This window comes from Denticeps clupeoides, chromosome 13, assembly GCF_900700375.1.
Source record: "Denticeps clupeoides chromosome 13, fDenClu1.1, whole genome shotgun sequence".
NCBI lineage: Eukaryota > Metazoa > Chordata > Actinopteri > Clupeiformes > Denticipitidae > Denticeps > Denticeps clupeoides.
Window position 1 is genome coordinate 6,135,202 of NC_041719.1, and position 18,407 is coordinate 6,153,608.

At 44.1% G+C, this 18,407-nt stretch overlaps 4 protein-coding genes across 27 annotated transcripts in view; 3 read left to right on the top strand and 1 right to left on the bottom strand.

Annotated features, from left to right (window-relative positions):
• The window catches only part of gramd1bb (GRAM domain containing 1Bb), a 77,217-nt gene extending 73,528 nt beyond the window's left edge, over positions 1 to 3,689 (top strand). For all 22 annotated transcript variants that reach the window (XM_029001750.1, XM_029001749.1, XM_029001760.1 and 19 more), the window contains one exon: positions 22 to 3,689. In XM_029001750.1, coding sequence (XP_028857583.1) covers positions 22 to 108 — 87 coding nt within the window. In that variant the 3' untranslated portion in view covers positions 109 to 3,689. The remainder of the gene's footprint in view (positions 1 to 21) is intronic.
• Positions 3,690 to 4,497: 808 nt separating this feature from the next.
• Positions 4,498 to 14,019, top strand: dact3b (dishevelled-binding antagonist of beta-catenin 3b). The gene is made up of 4 exons (XM_029001832.1): positions 4,498 to 4,765; positions 9,823 to 9,949; positions 10,066 to 10,158; positions 10,892 to 14,019. Exons 1-4 carry the CDS (start codon positions 4,538 to 4,540, stop codon positions 12,103 to 12,105), a joined length of 1,662 nt encoding a protein of 553 aa, XP_028857665.1. The 5' UTR covers positions 4,498 to 4,537; the 3' UTR covers positions 12,106 to 14,019.
• Positions 7,867 to 9,824, top strand: LOC114802683 (fatty acid-binding protein, liver-type-like). The gene has a single exon (XM_029001834.1). The coding sequence runs from the start codon at positions 8,634 to 8,636 to the stop codon at positions 9,057 to 9,059; it is 426 nt and encodes a 141-aa protein (XP_028857667.1). The 5' UTR covers positions 7,867 to 8,633; the 3' UTR covers positions 9,060 to 9,824.
• A 272-nt stretch (positions 14,020 to 14,291) lies between the features above and the next one.
• Positions 14,292 to 17,270, bottom strand: c5ar1 (complement C5a receptor 1). Of its 3 annotated transcripts, XM_029001662.1 has the most exons (4): positions 16,875 to 17,270; positions 16,646 to 16,672; positions 16,496 to 16,542; positions 14,292 to 15,834 (listed from the first exon to the last, which is right to left on the bottom strand). In XM_029001662.1, the coding sequence occupies exon 4, from the start codon at positions 15,808 to 15,810 to the stop codon at positions 14,788 to 14,790; it is 1,023 nt and encodes a 340-aa protein (XP_028857495.1). In that variant the 5' UTR covers positions 15,811 to 15,834; positions 16,496 to 16,542; positions 16,646 to 16,672; positions 16,875 to 17,270; the 3' UTR covers positions 14,292 to 14,787. The 3 variants fall into 3 exon arrangements, with proteins under 3 accessions (XP_028857495.1, XP_028857494.1, XP_028857493.1); XM_029001661.1 differs by lacking the exon at positions 16,646 to 16,672; XM_029001660.1 differs by having other exon boundaries at positions 16,496 to 16,672.
• Positions 17,271 to 18,407: the final 1,137 nt, after the last annotated feature.

The window sequence follows — 18,407 nt, forward strand, 5'->3', positions numbered from 1 at the left end:
TGTGTGTATGTTTGTGTCCAGATGAAGGACTCGTTGCTGAACCTCCAGAGAGCAACTGGCCTGCAAGACTACAACTCAGAATCCGAGGAAAAGAGTGACTACCACTGACGTCCCGCGCCCCACACCGCGAGGACTGACTGCTGAACGTAGAGTCAAGTGCACGTGTGTGCAGATGCACACCGAACCCCGCAAGAGACGAGACGACACAGCCTGTGTGTGTGTGTCAGTTGACTATGCATACCGAACTAGAGGAGGGAAAGCAGTGAAGGGAAGAAGGGTCCACGCCTGTCCCAGTTCGACCGAGCAAGGACCCTCCCTCGCCAGATTCTCCGCTTTTTCTTTATCTCTCGTCTTTACGGATGTGGCGTCGCCACAGGGAGGAGGACAGGGGGCGTGTGAAGAGGCACAGGTTCACTCCCCTCAGTATCCAATGAAGACCTGCAGAAGAAGAGAAGATAAAGGAAAAGGTTCCTTTAGTCCGTTGTTTAGCCTCGACCGACAGCAAGAGCTGCAGGGTCCCCTTTTAAACCGGGCGATCACACACATAGACGCACCAATCGGCAGGTGGCAGGCCGCAGAGTGCGTTTTTCCTCCTCTGTGTTTTAACCTGCATCAGGGCTGGACGCCCTTAATCTCTGTGCCAAGGTGATATTAGGGTATTTTAAGGATACCTCAAGGTAAAAAAAAAAATGTTTCTTGGAGCAAAAGCCGCTGCCTCAGAGAATTTTTCCGAATTTTGGGAAGCAGATCCAGGGGCCAAGCAATCATGCTGCATTCAAAGTCAAGTGGGAACTCTCTGGAAGAAAAAGGCCACCAGAAGTCAGATTTCCTTCTCTTAAACTCGGCCATTGGGTTTCTTGACCTGAACTCCTTCATTTTGATAAGCTTCTCTAGATTTAGATGCTCTTAAAGTCCATCCTGCGTTCCACATTTGCCTTATACATGCATTTTAATGAGCAGCCATGTTATGAATGAGCGTAATGTTAAAATATTAACTATACATTTTTGCGACCAAGCAAAACTGGATGCAGCTATTCATGGGGTCAAAATTGTCATTTCTGAGTCTGAGTTCTGACTCAAGGTAAATTGAATGCAGCATGAATTTTTGATGCAGCCCCAAAACTATAATTCATTAGTGTATTCCATACATTAATACATACTTTTGTACAGGGTGTAGTAGCAGCAACTGGGCACTTCATAATCTAGGGCAGGCTTTGCTGTATGTTCTATAAGGTACTCTGGTGCTAAACTTTACATAATGCCTTAAAAAATTCTCACCAGCTGTAATTCTACTGATCAGTTCTCATAACTCCTTCTGAGTTCCAGATTTTCCGAGTCCCAAATTTGAAGAATCACAGGGGTCGCGTTCACGCCAGACAAGTTGGTAGAGGTGTGCGCTGCTTTAAAAGGGGCCCTGCAGCAGGCCTGTGTGGGACCGCTGCGTTTTCGTCTGTAGTTCATTGCAAAAACTGTGACTGTATCTTTAAATTGTGTAAATATATTATTCTAATGATATATGTATATTATATTTAAATATTATATTGAAATACTTGGACATATTATTCTAATTCAATATTATATATATAATAAGAGATATTTATTGTTAATTTATGCAGAGAGTAAATTTATCAGAGCTATAGACAAGATGAATTTGTGAAACAAAAAAAAAAGTATTCCTCAGCTGTGCGCACATATATGTCTGTGACATATGCGTGTGAGGTTGCTTGTTATGTGTTGTGTGTGTATGTGTATGTGTGTGTGTGTGTGTGTGTACCCTGGTGTGTATGTGCATTATTGTGTAAATGCAGATTACATCACCATTCCATTCCTGTATGGGTCACGTTTCATGTCTGTCATGTGGAGCCAAACTGCCTTTTTTCCCGCTCTCGTCTTTGAATGAAGCCTTGTCACCATGGCTACAGTTTACTGAGACACACCCCGAGCGTGCAAATGGTTCTCTGAGCCACCACTCATAGCTCCCTCCCAAAACGCTTTGTCTCGCGACCACGGCCAGCTTGTTGAACCCCATCAATGCAACGTCAACTTGTTTTCTTCCTTTTCTTCCCCCAAATCATCCCAAATTAGAGTACTTTTGTACTAAAAGACAAATATTCCGTGGCAAATTGTAAAAGGTGCTCAAAGAAAAAGAGCATTTATTCCAATTGGCATAACTTCTGCATGGCACTTTCTAAAAATCAAGCAATGAACATGAGCACTTTATGTATCATCCAAATGCAAAGTGTGTGTGTATGTGTGTGTGTGTGTTGAGTAGGTTTCTCTGTGTGTTGATGCTGTTTTGTCCAGATGACACACATTACCTGGGATTAATCCCTAAAACCAGGATTTCTCCCATTAGATGGGTAACTTAATCCCCAAAAGAGTCATCGCCCATCTGACCTAGAACTAAATGCAGCTTTGCGGGACTGTCCCCGGCTGGCATTGTCACTGTAGTGCTGTACCGCATCTCGCTCATCTCCACAGTTCCATTTCCTCATTTAATTTCCTGTGGAAATGAAAAGGGAAGTGAAGGTCTTCCCCACCTGATGTACTGTGATAAGACCCTGTCGTTGTTTCATGTATTACTACGAATATTCTGATAACGACCTTGTTACTAATGGAATGTGCACGTTTTTTTAAAAAAGCCCATTAATGAGTATTTCCTGTTTGCTGTAATGTTATTAATGGGGCTTTAAAAAACTAGAGACAGTTATTTTTCAGGATGTATTTTGAGGGGGGAATTAAATGTTCATCAAATGGCCACATGTTATTTTTCATTCTGTAATCTGCATAGTCATTTAACCAGAAGAGGAAGACCCAGGATCAAGCAAAGTCCTTTTCTTTTTTAAATTTTTCGAATGTATGGGTTGGGAGGAATGCCTTTGCTGTGTGTAATGGTTCTGAAATAATTTTGAATTTCTTTTCACAATCATGTTAGGTTTGATGCATTGAACATTGATGTGCTGATATTCCATATGCGCCCGAATGCGTTTCTTATAACGTGCTGTTTGTTTGTTTTACCTTTAGCTTGACCTCTATACACTGGGCATCTTTATACTGGACTAGTGGAGTTGTTCTCATTATATTTGAAAGGGTGCCACGCCTGTCAGCACCGGCCATTTGGTGTCCTTTTGCATGTAACCGTGAGCTCTGTTGCATGCAAAAGCATTTTCAGTCCAAATGTTGAATGTTTTAAAGGCATTAGAATATTTTTTTTCAAGTGTGCAGCCTGACCCTGACCAAGTCACATGCAGACTAGTGAATTAAACCTGAACACCAGCCTAACTAAGTCATCGTGAACTTTTTACATCGGTCGCGTTTTTTAATCATTCCCTATTTAAAATGCCACATGTTAGGCCAACACACAAGTTCTCACCGGGCTGCACATCTTTAATGAGTGTGTACTAGTGCACTTGAAGTGTGTCTCTGCATTGCTTAGCGTTGGGATTTTGAGGGGGAACGTCGATGTATGTTTTTATTTTTCTTATGTTCATCTTCTCTAGCGAGAAATGAAGTCGATTTCTACACAATGACATGTGAAAGATTCTCTATGTACTGTATGCCTGCAGTGTACACTGATGGAAAAATCTGCGCTGTGCGCAGGGCTTGACTATTTACCTGATAGAGACACTCTATGTGGCTTCTGATAAATCTGGTTTAGGAAGATATTAATTAAAAAACAAGAAACTCTGGCTGCTGTGTCTGCGTTATTTCATTCATTTTGTATAGACAAATGGGGCTTTTCAGCTTCCATTATTATAAGGCGCATTATATTGACAAGGAAAGGACAGGCTTAACATTTCATGTAACGTAAATCAAAATGTTTCACCAAATGTATTCAAATAGAAACATTTCCAGGACGAAAAGTATTTTAATGAGGCACGCATAAGGACTGGTGTCTGGCAGGTTCCAGGGACCCCATCCAGCACCCCTAAATTATTCAGAATTTGCTTCTGAGGCTGGAGATAAGGCAAACTGGCCAGACTGAAGGTCGTTTATTTTAATGGACGGGTGGAGAGGTTTTTTCAATAAATAAATTAAGATAACATATTGATAAATGACCAGGTTTCCAGGAAATATGGATTTTAAGTGAACCTAATGAAGTTTTTATGTAGCGGTAATGTTTTGCTGCATTTAGCCTGGGACTATACATTTTTTGGGGTAACTGTAAAATGAGAAGGCCGCTATGTACATGGAGCCTATTTTTTTAAATCAGTTTTTGTCACATTTTGGTTCCATTGTTCTCGAGTTCAGGGCTAAATTCCTGCTTTTATCATCACCAGGGCACCTCTTTTTCCTTTGTCGTTTTTTGGGGGGGTTCAATTCGTGGGAAGGAATAACAGTGAACCCTCGGGCCGCGCGTGTTCAGTGGGGCGGGGGGCGTGTCTTCGACGACGCTTAATTAAAACAGAGAGGCGTGCGGGCCAATCAGCGCTGAGGAGGCGGGGCGCGCCGTGCCGTGCCGCGAGGAGCGACGCTCATGCCTTTGGGATGAGGCACGGACGCAGGGACGGACCACCAGGACGCAGACCGGGCCTCCATGGACCCCCGCGGACCCTCCACCCCCATGGCACCGGGGCGCAGCAGGAATAAGGAGCATCTGGAGGAGAGCGTCTCCTGGCTGTGCGACCTGGAGCTTCTCAAGCAGCGACAGGAAAGCCTCGTCCTGGGGGCTCTGTGCCTAGGAGACGTCACCCCGGGACCCCGCTCGACCGTCGGTTCGGGTCCCAGCCGAGAGCAGGAGGACTTGACCCTGAGGCGACAGCTGGTGAGAAGTTCGACTTTTATTATCATTTAAATGATTGCGTTTGCAAAATTACTGCATGTGCAATAGGGGGGCCGTAAACAAACCAGCAATATTGCAAAGCAAAATGCAATATTGCAATACACCTATATGATGGTGGAGAGATTTATTCCCTGTTACACCCACTGAACTGGAATATTGGAATGATGGGAACTTGGGAGGTTTTACGCAGTCTTTACTTTGAGCACGCGACTCATTTGACTTTAATGAAGTGACTTCCGTGTCTCCCTGTCCCCTTCACACCCTCATGAGGTTCGGCTACATGTCTCCATCGGCGTGGATGGATGAATGGGGGGGGGTGTTAATGATCCATTGTTCCCCCCGGTCAAAGCGTCTCCGTACCCATCCCGTACCTGCCAAATCCGCCTCTCCCCTCCGCATACGCGCAGCGTGTCTCTTCCATTCCTCGAATTGTGGAATACGTGGCGAATAAAAGTCCAACATATCAGCAGAATAAACACGTTTCTTATTCGTTTGACGAAAACGCACACATGGTTGGAGGAAGGAAGACGCTGGAATTCACCGTCGTGTGTTTCGTAAGCTGCTGATGTGCCCTGAATGCGTAATAGTTTGTAAAAAAAAAAAAAAAGTGCGTAATGCGCGTGTGCGCTTTGGAGAGGCGCGCGGCCGTTCCGCTGCGCGTCCCCGCCGGTGTGTGTGTGTGTGTGTGTGTGTGTGCGTGTGTGTGTGTCTGCACTCTCTTCGCCTCTTTACACCCTGTTTCCCCCCTTCGCGGATCAAACAAAAGGCGGGCGTGGAGCGGAATACTGATCAGCAGCGGCGGCCTCCCAGGACGGGGAGTGGGGAACCAGAAACGAGCCGTCAGCCCCACCCGCGTCCAGACCACGGCAGGATCGGCTTCATTTTTATCCCGTTCTATTGTTCTGCCAGTAAAGCAGCTGTTTCGTTCTATTTTTCATAGAATGTAAAATTGCTCAGTTAATAAAGAGAGAGAGAGAGAGAGGGTGTGTGTGTGTGTGTGTGTGTGTGTGTGTATATGGATGGAGAGGGGGTGGGGACATCTCTCATGCTGAAGTCACAACAGACAGCCCTTAATGAGAGGAGCCCGGGACGGTTTTAATTAAGCAGCACTCCTCAAGGAGAAGGGAGGGGAGCCCAAGTCTCTGCTGTATATGAGGGGTTTATTTTAGGAGGACTGGCTGTGCGGTTATTACACTAAAATGAATTATGCATAAGATATGAAGGCCCTCGTGTGTTTCCACCTTCTCTGTTAAATAGTTAATGTGTAATTATTGATTGCGGCAGAAATATTAACAAATCGTAGGGAAAAGCCCTTTATGACACGTTTATTAATATTTAACCCGAGGTTCTGTGTGGTGCTCCTGTTAGGTCGCAGTCTTGCTCAGCGGTTGATTATGGCTGATTATTGATTTCTGTTTCCGGCCTGCCTCCTTGCTTTGTTCTGCATTATTCGAGTGTATTCGAGTCGTCCTCCCTCTTTCATCACAAGCGCATATTGTGTTTCTGTCATGGTTCTTTACTATGGTTTTGTTGAGAGCCCCCCGAGGTAGACATCAGACTGGGGGTGTTAAGAAACAGATGTACTTCAGTCAGAAATGGTCACATAAGTGGGTCAGACACAAACCAGAATCTGATTAGCACACACTCAAGGAATTTGATCCGACCATCGGCGTCCCTCATGCAACACAGTAAAATACAATATACAGTAGAGAGCGATACATACAATATAAAACCAGGATCATATTTACAGTCGTGCACCAAATACAGATTATGACCAAGACAACACAATATGCAATAAAAGTGCAATAATAGTGCAAGTATGGAGTGTAGTCCAAATAGCATTGGATACAGATATCTAGTACAATGATATATGATGCAAAATTTAAGAAAACTCAGTTAATCACGAGACAACATGCATGACTGTGTGTGTGTGTGTGTGTGTAATATGTGTGTTTTCTGTGTGTCTGAAGCCATTTACTTGGTCTCAAAGCACCTCCCTCTGCACGGGCGTGTGTTCCATTGTGCGCCGGGATGGCTGGGAAGAGCTGAGGCTGCGGTGAATGATTGATGTTCCGGCCGAGTGAAACATGCGACTGGCTTATATAACTCCGCGCGGTGGTGCAAGACGAATATGAACTCGAAACACACACACAAAGGTTGATGGAGTGCTTATATTTGAACATTCAGATATAAAGGACTACAAGCACCTCTACAGCACATCAATATCTGTGTTAGTTTACATGGCTGCTTTAAATAAGAAAGGAGATGTACTTTAATTATAGAATTATAACAAATGTGTTTTTTGGTTTGCTGATCATCACACAGCCTTATGAAAGTGAACTGTCATTGTCATTGTGATACACTGCAGCACAGCACACGGTGACACAATGAATTGTGTGCTCCGTATTTAACCGTCACCCTTGGTGAGCAGCCATGACAGGCGCCCGGGGAGCAGTGTGTGGGGACGGTGCTTTGCTCAGTGGCACCTTAGTGGCACCTTGGAGGACCAGGATTCAAACCGGCAACCATCTGATTACCGGAGCGCTTCCTTAACCGCTAGGCCACCACTGCCCCAAATGTGTTATGACTGTGTTTTTATTGTATTGTAATTTGCCATGTTCCATAAAGGTCACTGTTTTGCAAACGATAGTTATAATGCACATTTATGTAACAGTGATTTTAGTAACAGCCACTTAATCGGTGGTGTTGGGGTGCCAGAGTCCGTCCCCAGACACTGGGTGCAGGGCAGGGACCCACCCTGTGTGGGGCACCAGCTCAATGTAGTACTACCTTGACCATCGCCACAGTATATGTACTGGTGTTCATAGAACTAAGAGTTATAAACATAATAGTTTAGACTATTAGAGTATATGCATTTGCAATTGCTGGTTTACATTAGGGCTGTATACCTTGGAGAACCTGGTGATACAATACATACCTCGATACACAGGTCACGATTCGATATGTACCTCGATACAGAGCTGTCTCGATATGATTTGATACAATGTGACACGATTCGATATGATTCAATAAAAATACATGGGCCAGAGCCAATTAGTTAATGCTGAACACATTTACTCAACAAACAGAACTCAATTTATTGAAGACAAAAGTGCATTATAACGAAGTGCATTTTGCTTAAATATTTGCATTTTTAAGTGCTCTGATTAATTGTACACAAATTGTATTAATCTGGATACAGTCTAGGGTACAGTCTGAGCTCACACAAGCACAAAATCTTCTTCTTCTTATTCAGAATTTCTTATTAAATCTTCTTATAATTCTTTTTTTGTGACACCATGTACTGCCATAACATATTTTACTATGAAATCACTTAAATGCTATATCTCGCTTTAACATTTGACACAACCTAAGCTCGTTGGACAGAAGAGTCACGACATCGGTGATCAGTTTATGTTCAGGCAACTCGAGCAACTTCTGCTTCTGTCGAAGTACGTGGCTGGCTGTGGTACTGCGCTTAAAAAAGGTGGATATCCGTCTAACACGTCCCAATAAACGAGCGACAGCAGGGAGCTTCAGTGCACGCTGCGAGGCCAGGTTTAAAGTGTGAGCGAAGTACCTGAAATGCACCATACCGGCAAGCTCCGCTGCGACGATTGTAACAAAAGCTTCCGTGGCTCGCGATGTCCACCCGTCACAAGTCAGTGCCACTCGTGGGGCAGATCTCAGGGCTGACTTAACATTGTCTTTGACTTTGTCATATATTCTCGGTATTGCTTTGTCGGTCATGTAGCTGCGGGTCGGGATCACGTAACGGGGATCTAACGTGTTGACCATAAAGCGAGAGCCCGTGTTCTCGACAACACTGTAGGGACATAAACCTTTGCAAATGACTCACTCAGTCAGGTTCAACATGGCTTTCTCAGGCAAGTACCAGCTGGAGTCCCAGGAGAACTTTGAGCCTTTCATGAAGGCTATTGGGCTCCCTGATGACCTAATTGAGAAAGGCAAAGACATCAAAAGCATAACTGAGATTGAGCAAAATGGAGATGACTTTAAAGTAACTGTGACCACAGGCCCAAAGGTTTTGGTAAACTCCTTCACAATTGGGAAGGAAGCTGAGTTGGAGACTCTTACAGGAGAGAAGGTCAAGTCTGTTGTTCAACTGAATGGCAACACTCTGTCTGTATCGCTGAAGGGCATTGAATCGATCACAGTGCTGTCAGGGGACACAATCACAAATACCCTGACAGTGGGGGGCATAGTTTACAAGAGGATCAGCAAAGTGTCTCATGATGCTCCATCTGCCAAATAAAAACAAAACAAAAAAAAACCTTTGCAAATATAATGCACCACAGACTCCGTAATCTTCTGTGCACGGACTGAGTTAGATGGAAGCTTGGATGTTGCGTTGTGTTTTTTTTGGGCTGCGGCGAAGCTAGCTTGTCTGCATGGCGTCATTGCAGGTGGGCGCGCAGGTTAGTTGTATTACCGGTGTAGCGTATAGAAGCCTGGCAATGCTTGCTGGTTGCATTTGTTTTATCGATCCCTTGGTTTCCTTCCTTTGCTTTAAAACCAAAATGTGGGGACAACGGCGCTTCTAAAATCTTCGACATTTTCCATGAGTTTTTTGAAACTCGCGGGCGCCGCTGCGCCCCCTAATGGCTGGGCGGAGTATCGATACTAAGGGCTAGAATATCGATACTGTATCTTTTTTATTATATCGGTATGTATCTAAGAATCGATATTTTGAGCACACCCCTAGTTCACATATGACGAAGAAGAGCACAAATGACCGGGTTCCAACCCCACTTACTAACATTGTGTTGTAGAGCAAGACAATTAAACCTGAGTGTCACCAAGGGCACTGTCCCCTTAAATATTGATTGTAAGTCACTCTGGATAAGGGTGCCAGCAGTGATGCCATAAATGTAAATGTAAGTTTAGTTAGGAATAATAATGGAATTGGTAGCTCTTTGTTGTTTGTCACACACACACACCTTTTGTATGTCCCTCACACTTTGTATAGTGTCTCAGTTCCCTTCTATGTACAAGTAACACAAAAGTCTTTTTTACAGAACCGGCTCAGGGGCGCACCCCAGGGGTTGATGGTGGCACTGGAGCAGCAACTGCACAAGCTGAGCTTTGAGCCGGACAAAGACTGTGAGGAGCAATCTGAGGATGATGGGAGTAGACCGAGCTCAGGTTCTCACCTTCACCTTAAAAGCAATAAATCTTATTTTGCTCAAAATTATTTCTTCACAAACATACATTTCTTTACGTACATTCATTACAACGTTCCTGCTGGTTTGCTCACACAGGTTTTTATGAGCAGAGTGATATTCTATCACCGCCTGGCCATTCTTTCCTACCACCATCCTGGGCCTTTATCAACCATCGGCCCCTTTCATTGGGTAAGATAAACCTCTACACAGAGACATGTTCTCATAAACCAAAGCTTACTTTTCTACTATAAATGTGTGGTAATAGCCTAGTGGGTAACACACTCACCTATGAACCAGAAGACCCAGGTTCAAATCCCACTTACCTCCATTGTGTCCCTGAGCAAGACACTTAACCCTAAGTTGCTCCGGGGGGGGACTGTCCCTGTAACTACTGATTGTAAGTCGCTCTGGATAAGGGCGTCTGATAAGTGCTGTAAATGTAAATATAAATGTAAATGTATACATGTAATTTTATGTTACATAATGTTACCTAGATTGCATTTACACTAATAATTGGGTATTAAAGATGATTTTTTTAAATATGTTTTAGATTTTAAAAAGTTGTAATGGTACTGGTTTATGTAGTGCTAATGTAACCTTGAATATGTCAAGTTAAACTGAAATGAATAGACAGAAACAAGAACGGACAGTAGTTGTCTGCCCACCAAGCCCTTTCTACTGGTGCTGGTGTAATTATTCTGATTAATTTAATGATGTTTTTTATAAACCAGCTTTTTTTCTTTGCAAACTCTGCTCCACACTTGTCCAGACAGCCACGTCCGCTACCAAACCAAAAGTGCAGATACGCTATTGGTGATTTTATTCATCCACTCTCCATTTCATACCACGCCTTCCAAGTCTCTGCCAGTGTGTCATTTGACAGCTTTATATGATTATAATACCTGTTTATTTTCTGCGACAGATGCCAGCATGATGACTGGTGAAACTGTGAGGGTGCCCAGTCCTCGCGCCACTCTGCCACGCTCTTTTTCTGCCCCCTATCCACCCCTAGAGGACATTGCTGAGGGCACTGGGGAGGACGAAGAGGAAGAGGAGCCTTGGCCAGAACCCCCAGACCTGGAACCCTCTGAAGAGGACATTGAACAGGCCCTCCGGGTAGAAGCATACATACTGTCCCTCCTACAGCGTCGTGTCATGCAGGCTGCAGTGGAGCACAACCCTGTCTCCATGCCCCATCACAACCCACATGGAATCTTGACTTCCAGACAGTTTGAGCAACCAACTGAGCAGAAAGACTATCAAGCATTGGCAGGAAATTGTGCACAGGATGACCTTGAAAATTCTAAGCGTGAACTAGCTCAAGCTCTGGAGCAGTACTACACACCCCTTCTCTACCATGAACCTATACCAGCTTCTGTTTCTGCAGAAGAAAATGATGACGCCCAGACCCTATCAAGCTATGGTGCTGAGGAGCTGCACAGTTCAACCTCAGACCCACCACTAATCAAAGCTCGGTACATCCCAGCCTACTGCTCTTACCCCTGCTCCCCAACACTCCTCCAACTCGGCCCCTCTGATCAACACTGGACTCCTCTGTCACCCAACAAGCCACCAGCCCGGCCTTCAATCCAAATGAGCCAAGGACCAGAGCACTGCTGCTGGGGTAGTGGGGAGATGAGTGGCCGATCTACAAGTCGGTCACAGTCTGACAGCAGCCTGCGGGGTGGATCGCTGGGAAGGTATTACACAGTGCAGAGGGAGGTCAGGGTGAGGATACCACCGCCAGAAGGAGCACTTCCCCAGAGTCGGTGTTGGTGCTCTGCTTCAGATCTGACCCAGGAGGAGGGTCTACCACTGGGCACCAGCCACCACGCCAAACCCTGGCAGCCCCACACCCGGTATCTACCCAAGGAACGCGAGCAGCGGGTGGGGGTACCTGCAGAAGGTTCCGACTCCAGCCTGAGTGAAGCATATTCGCCAGGATCCAGTTCTCTCACCAGCGATTCGGACGAGAGTGCCGGAGGTCTGGTCTGGCCCCAGCAGCTGCCCCCTCGTCTGGCAACAGCCTCCCCTCCTCCCTCGTCTTCCATCATGAAGATCAAGGCGTCACATGCACTTAAAAAAAAGATCATGCGCTTCCGTTCCGGCTCGCTTAAGGTCATGACCACTGTCTAAATCCAACCAATTACCATCAAGGATCTCAGCAGATGTAGCTGCTGCCTCGCACCTTCTCCTTATCGATCTCCGCCACATTGTTTCATCTCAGGCCTTTGAAAGTAATAGCTCAAGGAATCAAGCATGCAAAGGAAGCCATGGATATATGCTGGGCTATACTGCTTTGACCATCTGATGATGGATGAACATTGCTTCATTCGGAAGACTAGCAGAGAGGACCCTGCTCATTTCCTGCTTCCTCACATTTTTTATGGTCAAAATGCAAACAATGTTCTCTAAATGGAACCATTATTACATCTTGCTTATTACATCGAAAAAAGTGTAAATACTTTTTTTTTTTTAAATACGTTTCTTTTTGTATTAATTCAAGGCATTTTTGAACAACCATACTGTGGGATTAAAAGGTGTTCACATCCCTGTTAAAATACCATGTATTAGTGATGCACCAAAGCTGTGACAGGTTACTGATTCGTCAATATTTCCTTGAAAAAGCTTTCCAGATCTCTTCGGGTCACCCCACTGATGGCATTCTGTGGGATTTAGGTCTTGGTTCTGTTCTGATCTTCACCTTTCTAGCTGGTCTAGTCTAGCAGGTTTTGGGCTGAAGGTGAGTGTTCCATGGTTCATTCAATGCTCTGGGTTTTATTTTATTTTATTTCTTTTAGTTGGAGTCTTTTTAATTAATAGAAGGGATGAACCCAAGAAGACTGAATGCTGTAATAAAATTTGGGGTGTGCACACTTAAGCAACCAGCTTTAATCTGACATTTAACCTGTACAATTCAAGCTGGTTTTCTTGTGGTCTCAATTTTTACATCACAAAAACCTGGCGATGTGCACACTTTTTGTATCCACAGACGCATGACTGTAGCTAAATGAGATGGACCCTTACCGCACATCTATAGTAGATTAGACTACCGTAAGAACCTCGGCCATAAAAAAATCATACTGCTGCTCCGTTTAGCATAATGGTAAGTATACTCAATCAGTGTACTAAAATAAAGCTATGATGACTGCGTCTAAGGGTGATGTTCAGAAAGAACTTCATTAGTGAAGTCTACTGTATTTTTCTGCAAGTTTGCAAGTAGCAGTAAAATTCACTGCCAGTTATTTATAAGTATTATACCTACCTCGGACATGTTGTTAACCACCTGGGTGCGTTTCTCAAAGGTAGCGTTAGCGATAATCTGACCCGTTCAGCTGCATGCTTGTGTAAGTTGCTAATGTAGGTAGCAAATATGCTTTTGAGGAGCGTAACCCAGAATTACTGTGCCTGTACCCTTAAAGCCCTCCTGCCATCCACATTCATTGTGCCTACCTGTGCCTATATGGAGGACTCCCCCCTTGTCAGCATTTGTATTCACATGAGATAGTCTGGATGGTTGAAGATTTAGCATGCATGGACATTGTCTTCTCCACTCTGTAGTGTATTTTGTTATAACTTGTAGTAAATAAAGTCTTTGGAATGTATGCTTTGCTATGTGCCATGGCAGCTTTCGTCAAGATTCTGGTGTGACGGAATGGTTGATGAGTATGACAATCATCTCAGTCATCTGAATTGCACTGAACCCAAATCTGCACCAATGAACACGGCCATCATCATCATTAAAGCGGTTCTGGTGAACTGTGAAGGACCAGGCCTTCTTCACTTAGCCTGTCAATATCAAGTGAAGTAAAATGTCAACTGAAACAGCGAGAGTGTGGACAGTGTGCTGAAAACATCAGAATCGTGGACAGAGACAGATGTGTGGAAGAGCCTTCGCGTCGCCCATCTGACTCAGCTCACGGCGTCGTGTCGTGCCCACGATGGAGCCTCGTTGCACTATTTTTCACTAAGGGGCTGGCTGTAAACAGCTGTGCCTCAACAGAAAGGGAAATTAATTGCAATGTTCTGATTAGCATGGAAACAAGGACGGCAGCGTGTTTCCAGACGGTGTGCATGATCATTACTGACAGGTTTCATCTACTCCAAAAGCAGCTGTGTCCTCGCCGAAGGCAGGACTTGTGATGTGTACTTACAGACACGTCATGACAGCAAAATGGATGTGGATCTGGAATGGATCATTTTTTAAAATCTACTTGGGTTCTACTGAGGTCTATTTTAATTCACTGATGTCATAAAGAGGTCAAAATGGTTGGAAAGTGTCTGTGTGTGTGTTTTACAAGCACGATGGTAGACCAGTGGTGTCATGTGGTATCCAAAAGTATGTTTTAATTTCAAAAACGGAAATAGAGAAGACATTTAATATATATGTCATAATGTAGTTAACAGCAAGGTATAATGCTTGCAATAAACATGCATGGATCGTATTTATATGGCAGACACATAATTTCGTGCAAGTCAATATGCAAAAAATAAAAAGATAACAGTAAAAAACTATTTTCACAAGAGGAAAAAGAATTGCAACATTGGCTGTGGTGACAGTTGAAACGCTTGTGGGCCAGGCACTACTTTGAGAGACGGCCTCCTGACCTCCAGCGTCCCTACAAACCAGTAGAGCAGTACTTTTAAAATTTATTTGTTCATAAAATGCTATGGTGGTCTTTGTCTAAAACACTTCAATGCTACTGCAACTCATACTCTGCATATATCCAAAATGCCACCAAATTCTGGGCGCACATCTAAATGTTTACTGGCACAGATAATCACACTTGGTGGTTAGTGAGTGACTCAGAAGGACACTCAGCCCTGTACATTGGTGTTGTGGGTCATGCTGATGTGGCGAGATGGATCCTCGGAGGCGAGGTGGAGGACGCTGCGCAGCGAGCGCGTAATGCTCTCTTTGAAGCCGCGGCCCATGCAGACGTAGATGAGAGGGTTGAGGCAGCTGTTGAAGTAGGCCAGGCAGAGGGCCAACACGTGGGCCAGCATCAGCCCAGGACCTTCCTCCACCAGCAGCACAATTTCCAACACGTAGAGAGGCAGCCAGCACAAGAAAAAGCTCAGCACCACAGCCACGATAACCCGCACGGTGCGAGTTGACCTGCCCGTTCTCCCCTGCCCGCCTGCCGCCCTTCTGTAGACCCTCCAGTGGCAAACACAGATGACCAGGAATGGCAGGAGAAAACTCAGAATCACACGGGACAAGACGAGAGCCCAGGCTGAGCTCAGGCTGCTGGTCCAAGGCTTGCACTCCGTCTTTCTGGGGCTGATCACCTCCTCCTCCATGTAAATGAACTGGGGGATGCTGCCCAGTAGGGCCAGCAGCCAGACACCCCCACACACCCAGCAGGCCAGCTTGGGTGTCCGATAGTTCTGGCACCAGACCGGATAGCTGACCAGCATCCAGCGGTCCAGGCTGATGAGGACGAGTATGAGCACGCTGCAGTACATGACCAGGTAGAGCAGGCCAGGCAGGAGCTTGCAGGCCACTGCCCCCAGGGACCAGTGCTGATCCTGGGCGAGGGGAACCATGAGCAGCGGCAAAGACAAACAGCACAGCAAGTCAGCCAGGGCCAAGTTCAGAAACCAGAGCGCGTTGACCGAGCGGGGCATGCGGAAAGCCGTCACCCAGGCAACCAAGGCGTTCCCGGGGGCACCAAGGAGGAAGACGAGGGCATAGCAGACCAAGGCAAAAATATGGCTTTCACCAATCACAGTGATGGCGTCACTGGGGAAAGGGATGAATGGTCCATCACAGTCGCTGCTATTGCATAAGTAGTTTGAGTAGTCAGAACCATATTCCGTGTAATTGTGCTGTTCCATTCTGATGGTTCCAAATCTGGTTCACTGTGTGTTCCAAAAAGAGGACAGTCAGAGCACAGCTTACATTCACAGAGCAAAAATACACTGATGTTCAAATGTTTAGAAATGTTTCACACTACTACCAAATTCACACTACTGCAGCAGATGTGGACTACACCATTATTTCAATTAATATTTATTATCATTTTGTGTATGCTGAAAAAGTGTTTTTCAATTGGTAGTTTCAGTTCATCTTTTTTGTTACAAAATCTTTCAAATGCTTGGAAAGAAGCTACTATACATCATCTTGTGACCATTACATCATCTCTGCCACCTTAACATGGCAGGGTGCATATCTGATCATTTCTTAAACAGGTTATCAATTGAAAAGTAGTCTCTTCAATTGTGTATTTCTGTACAAAGTAAAATATGTATGATAATAATGTTTTCAAAATAATATCCTGAACACTACATGTGCATAACATACATTTTCAGTATAATTGCAAAACCATAATTCCTAAAAAGAAGCAACTATTGTTCTTAAAATATGAATTAGCTTAATATCAAGCTGAAATGAAGCCTTAATCTACATATCTGAACATTTTTAAGCTCTGCTACACAAAATGCACGTCCCTGTTCTATGCTGTTTTTGCAGCAAAAGTGTGACTGATGTTTTGATATAATTCAGTTATTATCGGCATCTTACCTTTTGACTAGAGAACAGTATTCTCGAGCCGAGTCTGGCTGGATGAGCTGTCAAAAGGAAATGCACAGCTGAGAGATAGTTGTATGCTGAGTCTCTCAGCCATGAGTCTTTAGGGAAGTGAAAAACGCTGCCAAATAATCGCCTGGATACCTGCACTTCATTCACATTCCATCAGATCTGGAATTAAATATTTTAGACTGTGCATGTTATTGTACTTTCATTAACAATTCAGTGACATACTTGTGGAATGACTGTGATCAAGAGCAAATACCTGAAGTTGTGAAACAACCACACCCAACACTTAATAAAATGTATACCCCATTCCAGTGCGTAGAGAAAAATACTTAAGGTTACAGTCACTCTGAAAGGCATGCATTACCTCAGGCTATTCTCTCCTGTTTCATATTATGGTGGACGGGTGCTCGATGGAGAAGATCAAACATTCTTGCTTTTCTGTGGTGACTTTGTTAGGTTTCCAAATGCAGGGAAAATGCAGAACAAGCACTGCAGCCATCAGCAAAATTTCAACATAGCAATATTCTGCAAGTCTTGCACGCCTACACTACACTTAAAATACACTTCTTCCCATTTAATGGTTCGTTTACTGCTATTAAACAGCATTGTAATATACAGCAAGCACGGCTCATGATGAACACATCGAAATGTGTCGTCTGCTTTTAACCATCACCCTTGGTGAGCAGTGGGCAGCCATGACAGGCGCCCGGGGAGCAGTGTGTGGGGACGGTGCTTTGCTCAGTGGCACCTTGACGGTTAGGGATTCGAACTGGCAACCTTCTGATAATGTTAGACCACCACTGCCCCATGGTATTCCCAGGCAGTCTCCAATCCAAGTACTAAACAGGGCCAAGCCTTCTTAGCTTCCAAGATCAGACGCGATCCGGTGTTCTTTGGGTGGTATGTCCGTACGCTTATTAAACCTTTGATTTTCAACTGTTCTTTGGCTCGGGACTTCCCCTCACTTTTTCCCAGCTATATGTAGATTATAATTTTGTAAAGGAAAAAGTGTAAAAAAAATAAAATAAAATGAAGGTTCTATTGTCATTTTCTACCAATTTACCCAAACAAGGCTACAAAAGTGAAAAAGAGGCTAATTAATAATCTAACTGATTAATTAAATAATAAATGTAGTAAATAATATAATTATGGCCTATTATTTTATAGCTACTCCCTCCGAAACATTTCCGGTGATTAATGAGATTATTATTTCTCGCTCAAAAAAAAACATGAAGATGAGATCACACTGGGTTTTATACTTTTGCATCTTGTGCGGTGCGTTTACAATACTGATTTCATGATAGGATTTTATAACAATATATATTTTATAACAAATAGAAAAAGGATCATATGTGTATTCATCTTGCACCAATTCTAAATTAATCCTAAATCCATTCCCCTAAATTTCCCCTCCTGATGTCTCTCTGCACTGCTTCTTTTGAATAATTATCTCCATGACACCATGTTGTTGGGTTAGGCTGTTTTAAGTCCTTACTGACATCTCACTTCTGGTTCGCACGTATTGGAAAGGAACAGAACAGAAAGTTTCATCTGCGAGATTACAGAATATTGGCCAATACACAAGGAAACAAGACAGGAAGCAAATGTTCACACCCAGACAGTTATGCTGGGTATGCTGTGAGATGTGCTTCATTTTATTATTTTCAAGACTCAAAATTCTTTTGAGTAAAAGGATTTGTCACTTACAACAAGACATACAAACAGACAAATGAAAAGCAAAAATGCAACTATCGTGTTGTGACAATGGCAAGCACCTGATTTTACAACCAGAACATAATTCCACATACAAACGTTCACATTCTAATCTTTTTACAAACACCTTTTTTTGCTGAGAATAGTGTCCAAGTGAGCTGTTAGATGCTTTGAGTGATCCTGG

Excerpts from the sequence above, each read along its gene's own strand:
- dact3b (XM_029001832.1), top strand. The coding sequence starts at position 4,538 with ATGGACCCCCGCGGACCCTCCACCCCCATGGCACCGGGGCGCAGCAGG. Across the intron at positions 4,766-9,822 it reads TGACCCTGAGGCGACAGCTG|AACCGGCTCAGGGGCGCACC; the intron begins GTGAGAAGTTCG and ends TCTTTTTTACAG. Across the intron at positions 9,950-10,065 it reads TGGGAGTAGACCGAGCTCAG|GTTTTTATGAGCAGAGTGAT; the intron begins GTTCTCACCTTC and ends TTGCTCACACAG.
- LOC114802683 (XM_029001834.1), top strand. The coding sequence starts at position 8,634 with ATGACTCACTCAGTCAGGTTCAACATGGCTTTCTCAGGCAAGTACCAG.
- c5ar1 (XM_029001661.1), bottom strand. The coding sequence starts at position 15,810 with ATGGAACAGCACAATTACACGGAATATGGTTCTGACTACTCAAACTAC.